Source organism: Antrostomus carolinensis, unplaced genomic scaffold (assembly GCF_000700745.2).
Source record: "Antrostomus carolinensis isolate BGI_N321 unplaced genomic scaffold, ASM70074v2 scaffold15254, whole genome shotgun sequence".
In the NCBI taxonomy this organism is placed as follows: domain Eukaryota; kingdom Metazoa; phylum Chordata; class Aves; order Caprimulgiformes; family Caprimulgidae; genus Antrostomus; species Antrostomus carolinensis.
Window position 1 is genome coordinate 1 of NW_010312921.1, and position 7,332 is coordinate 7,332.

The following is a 7,332-nucleotide window of genomic DNA, read 5'->3' on the forward strand; positions in this document are numbered from 1 at the left end:
CTGCTCTCACACTTGATACTGTGCACTAATTCAGTGACAGCTTCTACTGCTTCGACCACCACTGCCACAGTTGACTTTCACCACAATTGTCCTGGAATAAGAGGCAATAGGGCTAACTGGACATTTAACTGCACCCTCACTTTTCAAGTTTCGTCCCACTTTCAAAATCGTTATTAACTGGAAAGGAACAACAAAATTTAAGCAACCATATTTCTAGAAGGATTTTGGTATTCAATAGCAAAAAAGGATTTACTACCATCCCACAGCAACGAGACTGCAAATTCTCATGAATTAATACCTTCAAGTATGTGACTGCACAGGAAAGGCTTCCTTTCCTTTCAATATGTGTGAGATATTACATAATACTGCCTCTTTTTTTTATTTTTAAAGGTAACTTAATAAAAATTCTTAAGTGCCTTCAAACTAGCAAACTTCTCAGTTATTGTAGAAGAACTGAATCTTGTCATTTCCAAAGCTCAACTCTTTACTTTTTTGCTCTTTGGAAAAAAAATAAATAAATCTGTAAATAAACCAAAGAATATCTTCTATAAAGCAGAAAAGCCCTTTTTTGGTCACTGCTATTAGAGTCTTTATTCCTGATATAAACACTCAAGTCAGAAAAAAAAGAAAATTAAAAAACAGCAAGTTTGACTTTCAGGTGGCCTCTTGAGCTTGCCGTACTGATGCTTTGAAAATTATTCCTCCCCTACTGAAGCCAACTGTATGTGCTGTAGAACCCATTTAACATGAATGAATACTAAATTCTTTCCTCAGAAAATAGCTATCTTCACAGACAATGTCGTAGCTTTTTTGGTTACAAATAATACAAAATAAAATCAAGGTGCAATTAGACTTTATGCAAAGGTTATTATACCAATGTGCAATGGTTAAAAACATGGGAAAAAATAAAGCTGTTTTAATAAGTGGTATAATCTTCAAAATTCATTTTTCAAAGCTCAGTTCAGGCTACCAGCTCAGTTATATATTGAAAAAAGAAGTTACCCGTGGCTTCACTGAGACAGCCATTTGCAGCATGGCAAAGGAGGAGTACACAACAGGATTAAAGAATAAGAGCAGGAAAGTGCTGCTAAAATGATCCCACTGACCAAAGTTCAATTCCTGTCTTTGCTCACACAGGTAAAGAGTGAGGCTCCACCATCCTAAACACCACAACACCTTCCACACCACCCAGCAGCCCTAAGGTGCTAATTACAGGCAAGTAACCCAAAGCTTTAAAAACATTCAACACAATTTTTGTTCTAATCTGCCCATTTGCACTCTGCAAATTATCTGTTTGCCACCCTGCACATTGTCTGTTACAAACATTCCATTAAAAAAAACATAACCCTTGTGACTATCCACAATTATAAGTTGCAAATATATTCACACTGGATACTGGAAACAGAATGTGTTACACTTAACTCTAAATTTTAAAAAAGGAAAAAAAAAAAAGCAACCAAAAAAAAGTTAGTGCAATCTTGAAACTTGCTACTGACCCTCACACTGGATACTGGAAACAGAATGTGTTACACTTAACTCTAAATTTTAAAAAAGGAAAAAAAAAAAGCAACCAAAAATGTTAGTGCAATCTTGAAACTTGCTACTGACCCTCTTCAGCTGCTGCTGTAATTGTTCCCTCATGGACTCAGGGCAATTATCAAGCTGCGTCTTCTGCTCGGAGTAAAGCTCCTGAAGCCTCTCTAGTTTTTCCCTCTCAGCATCAAGTTTTAATTTTTCCTGAAGCATGAACCAGAAAATAAACACAATTACCTTCAAACCCAAGCAATTGTTAGTGATTATGACAGTGTGTAGCAAAAACTTAACGAACAGTTGAAGCACGTAGATCAAAGACAGAAACCTCTTGTTAGTTGAAATGCAATGGTGGGATGCAAAATGATCAAAACAAAACATTAATTATTTTAGTGAGGTGATTAATTCTCTCCCTTGTCACTGTGGTTTGTACCCATGCCTGGTTGATGCTGTTAAAGCCCAATGCCCAAACACGTGTCTCACCTAATGAAAAGAAATAATAATAATGAGGAAATGGTAGCCATGTTAGTGAGGTAATTGAAGGAGAGAGAAAAGAGTAGCTTTTAGAAAGCAAAATGGATGGAAAATGACTGTAGTCTGGCAGTGAGGAGAAAATGGATCTTCCCAGGAGAATGAATTACATGCCTATGTGCCTCTGTACAGACAAGTACATTTAGCAAGCAGTGACAAAGCAGAACGAGACAGAGCTCTATAAAGAAATAACTCTGGGCCAGCAGCAGATTAGCAAATATGCTTCAGGATACAGGAACTCCAACCTGTTCTCAGGGACTGCTCGACCTCCCTGGTCTCCTCCAACTAGTTCAGCCTTCCTCTCGCTCCACTCGAGTAGCAGCACTCGACACACTGCTTCTCACCCTCAGAAGCCTTTCACCTTTAAATCTGTCTAATGAAATACTTTATTATTTACTGAGCAGCACTGCTCTGAAGACTGGCTGCAGATCCCTTACAGCTACCTTGTCGACTAATTATTTATACCACTTACAGCTACCTTGTAGGCTAATTATTTACACCACTTACAGCTACCTTGTAGGCTAATTATTTACCTATGGACCAGCGTTTGGGAACCAATAAATCAGAGTGCAGAGAAATTTTTCAATGCCTTTTACTTGCATCTACACTGGCCAACACAGCAGATGCATTTTCTTCAACTGAGCAATCAATTATTGGAAAAACCAATATGCCTGATATGCCAGGGATAAACAATCAAGTACATCCCTGAAGCTCAGCTCTCTGTTACCTTCTCAAGTCACACTGGTATAGTTCCCTCTTCCTATTTCTGTAGTTATGCATCTCCTCCCAGATAAGTCTCTAACTCTCCTTAATACTCAAAAAGTAACAGTTTCAGCTCCAAAATTCCAGTTTCTTCGTTTGGATGCCCCAAGAACTGTTGAATTCTGTCACAGCAGAATTTGTCCTCTTTCTGGTCCCAACTATTATTTATTTGTCCACACTCATTTGTCCTCTTTCTGGTCCCAACTATTATTTATTTTTAAAATCAAATGTGTGGCTCAGCAGGTGCTCTATGATCAGACACTCTGCAGCACCCTTATGGCACGGGACATAGTTCCTTCAGTACACAGTACTTGCCATTTCAAACTGTGGGATGGTCTTTGCCCAAAACCTTCTCTTTGTTGCTCCTGACAGGATTCTCAAACCCTCATGCACAGTGGAGGCACAACAACAAACACACATTAGCTGTCTGCTTTCTTTATGATTTCCTCTCTAAATCTTAGTGGGACCATTTTCCCAGTATTTAAAAATAACAACAGGAAGCATTCTCATTCAAGCCCAATGTCAACCAAATTCCCAGCTCTGCTATTTTATTTACACGTGCAGCTTCTCAGCTCAAACAATCAGATGAACAAAATGCTGAACACAAAAGATATTTTTTAATTTTTTTTTTTTTAAGATGTAAAAATGAGCAACTGAGCCAGCACATTCAATTACCTGGACTTCCTGTACTAGAAGAGCAGCAGGGCTCAGAAATAAGGAGGATGTAGAATGTACAAGCTGTACAGTGACGAAGAAGTGTGCAGCCCATGAGAGGTCAACTCTAGACCTCTGTCCCCAAGGAACCTCATTTGCTGCATCATCTTTACTTCCACCACAGAAGGAAATCTATGAATAAGCTGGTAGTTCCCCTCCTGACAAACCTTGCTGTCCATTCAACATTCAACCTACGGTCTCTCCCACATTGTTTCTCGCTTTCCTTTTCTGCCCACCAAACCATCTAAAGCAGCAAGGACTTCTCCGACCTCAGCTGCAGCATCGTGCCTCTGCAGCTATTAATAGCTCTCTAAATGTCTATGTGCTGCAACAAGCACACTCATTCATTAATGAGCAAGTCAAATCTCAAGTATGAGGAGACGACATCATCAGCAAGTCTAAAACGCCATGAGAATCCTGCCAGAGATACTGTTACTTCCCTCAAGAAATTAGAAATGTATTCCTTGGAGACTGAAAGTGATACTCATCTGGTCTATTTATAGAATAGGAAGTGCTAACATCCCACCGGCCTGGCTCCCTTCAAAATGTGCAGCCTTCACAGGAAATACCACTTTCAGCAATGAGAGGCATTATGTGTTTTGCAGCTGTGGAGTTCAGTTCACTGACATCTCTGGCTGTGCATTGGGAAAGTCGATTCAATCCACACAAGTTATTTAATAAATAAATGAATAATCAGAACTTTTCATATAGTCTCTTCTATAAATGGATCAAGGCAAGTTCTTTGAGAAGAGAAAAGATTAATAACTTGGCAAGCTAAGGGCAGGAAGCAGCTGAGGCAGGCTGTGGTCGACTCTGCGAGACGTTTGCTCAAGAGCAGCCAGCAGCAGAGCTGCGAACAGAACCCATGGGCTCTGGCTGCTCATCCTCATTTAACTGCCCAAGCTTGTTCTTGTTAAACATTTCTCTGCAGACAACCCCTTCCCAGTCCCAGTGCTGACTCCAGAGTCGCTTTAACTGCAGTCTGGCTGAATTCTTAACATCCTCTTTCCAGAGAAAAGAAGTACAGCTCAGTAAAGCAGAGCATCTGGTCTTAAGTCTACTGCCCAACTTGCCCTATGGTCTGCCTTTGTAAATATATATTAAGTTTATTTAACAATATAGATATCTACCTACCTCTAGGTACATGTTAAATGAACTTGGGGTCAGTCAGGATACAGAGCGGGACTGACTTGGTTTTTGATGATGTTGGGGCCCAGCTCAGGTCAGTTTTTGGAGGATAGTTGAATATTGTGAAGGATAGCAGTAGAAAGAATTGACATGTGACACTGTCCCCCAAGAGCACAAAGGATGTCAGCAGAGCACCCATGGTACAAACCATGGGTGATCATAAGTGATCAACACTCACAAAAGGAAATTAACCTTCAGATCTGGTAGAACTGATTTCAGGGCAAAGAGGGGAAAAAAAAAAGAATACATATCCAACACATCTCATAAATTATGAGGACACAGAGGAGATAAAAAGACAGTATTAAAGACAACCATAACCCTTAGAAGAATGGAAACAACAAAAAGAAAGAGAAAGATCAATTGCTTCAGTGTTGTCTTCTGTGGTTAAGGTTGCCCCATGCCTCATCAATACTGCTACTGAAATCCCTAGCAGGTCCCCACAGCCCTTCTGCAGAGTAGTTCTGCTTTTGAATTTGTCATTCATCACATTCTGCTACTGCAGGTGGGCAGGCAAAAATTATAGAGCAGCATGTGTCTGATGTGTATGTGCCTTCGGAACCAAGCTTCCTGCATAAACTGGTACGCTCTGCAGAAATGAGTCAGAGTAAATGTGGATGAAACAGAGAAAGATTCTCAAAAATCCAGATAAAAGCTGGAAAAAAAACAAAGCAAGAAACCTGGCATTTTAACCAGATTGTATGGCTAGGTGAATTGGGCTCACTCTAGAACCTTCCAAACTCTCCCATCTAGGAAAAAAAAAATTTAAAAACCCAAACAAACAGAAATAACCCCCAAGGTACCTGTTATTTTCAGAAAGAAAGAGAAACTACAAAGAAACCTACAAGCCATAAATGACGGAAAAAAAAAACCATACTGAATGCTTTCCCATCCAACAGGCTCATGTACTTTAAATGTTCCCATTTGAAGTACTCTAGGATCCTCCTCAGTTCAATTCAACTGCAATTCATCACGTTTTAAGGTAGCACCATCTCATTGCCCACACCAAGCTTCAGACATGAACATCCTGTCTCTCTCTCAGTATGGAATTAGCTAGTCTAACAACTCTCCCAGGATTCTGAGAAATAAGGAGAAGCACACGCATCCTTTGTTCTGAAAAGCTTCTGCATCTCATCTTCATGCACTTTATTCTTTTACACCCCTCCCCTTCTCCAAAATAGTCTACTGCAAAAGCTAGAAGTAGAGGAAAAACAGATGATTCCTTTCTACTTGGAAGTGGTGTGATGCTACACAGTTTGTCTATTCAGTAAAACATTTCGGAAAATAAGTGGAAGAGCAAGAACATTTGACTTTAACAACTCACTGATGAAATTGGCCTAACCCTTGCCATGAATTTGTAAGAAAATAGCCTAGTCCTTAACAGAAAGCAGGCTAAGAAAAGTTATCTGCTCATGAGTGGTTCCTTGCTGAAAGGGGCACATGGTACACTGGGGGAAAGGGTTAAACCTGAGGTCTACCAACTCTTCCAGCACTCTTGCAAATTGAAAGCATTTCCAATATTATGGCTGATACAAATCAGACCACATAAAACTCTGAGTTAAAAAAACACCGTTGAAATGAAACACATCCTCCTGTGCACAAACCCTACATGCCCCACTCCTATATTTTTCAGGTTACTCTTTCCTGCATTCCTTGATCTCTTTCTGGACAGAAGCATAAAACTTGTAATGATTTAGTTATTTGTCACTAAATCCCTGTGGGTTTCATGAAAGAAGCCATTCAGAGGGGAAAAAAAAAAAACCAACAAAAAATATGCCAGGCATATGAAAAGGAGCCTAATATGATAGAAGGTATTTCACAGTAGTTCTCTTTACTGTACAAGTCATAACTAATTTATTATATAATAACAGACTGTATACAATGATGGTATCTGTATCAGAGATGACAATGGTTTTGCATCACATGCATGTATAAAGCTAAAGTTAAAAAGCATTTTAAATCAGAGGAAGCAATCCCTCTGCTGCAAGTAAAAAAAAAATATCACAATAGTTCCTTGCACACGTTAAATTGCTCCTAAAACAACTCAATTTTTAAAAAAATTTCTAAGCTCATTCTCTGAGCATTGCAATGTGTTGTCCTAGTGAACAGATGGGGAGGCAAAAGAAAACCCCTGATTCTACAGCACTGCTCCCTCATGAATGTGGAAGAAGAGGAAATAATCATCCAAACCTAAAGAAAAAAATGTAAGTGAGAAAATGTAAATTCTGTGCAGTCTTCAACATCTAGATGACAATAAGAGGATTTCCCTTAGTGGTACAACCCATTCTGCTATTTCCCTCATGATTCTCTTAAAAGAAAGATTATGAATTCAGATTTTTCTCCTTGAGTCTTCATAATCATCTTTTTTCCTCATTAGTGTTCTCTCTACAGGATATTATGTGGATGTATCCAGTGGACCCAAGTATTCATCAAAATACTTAATCTTGTATATTACATTTTAAGAAGGTTAATAATGTTATAGACACAATAACTCATCCATTTAAAAAACACTTGCTTACATCTTGCTGAACTGGAATCTGACCAGGAAAGATTTAAAAGGCTATACTATGAGGCATAAATTTGTCAGATTAATCAAGACAAAAACCAGCA

The 7,332-nt window shown here is 39.0% G+C and overlaps 1 protein-coding gene across 1 annotated transcript in view; it reads right to left on the reverse strand.

Moving 5' to 3' along the window:
- Positions 1 to 1,608: 1,608 nt before the first annotated feature.
- The window catches only part of LOC104524338 (pleckstrin homology-like domain family B member 2), a gene marked incomplete at its 3' end in the record, with an annotated part of 29,638 nt that continues 23,914 nt past the window's right edge, over positions 1,609 to 7,332 (reverse strand). Inside the window, exon 6 of the mRNA XM_029084791.1 lies at positions 1,609 to 1,737. Within this exon, the coding sequence (XP_028940624.1) occupies positions 1,609 to 1,737 (129 nt within the window). The remainder of the gene's footprint in view (positions 1,738 to 7,332) is intronic.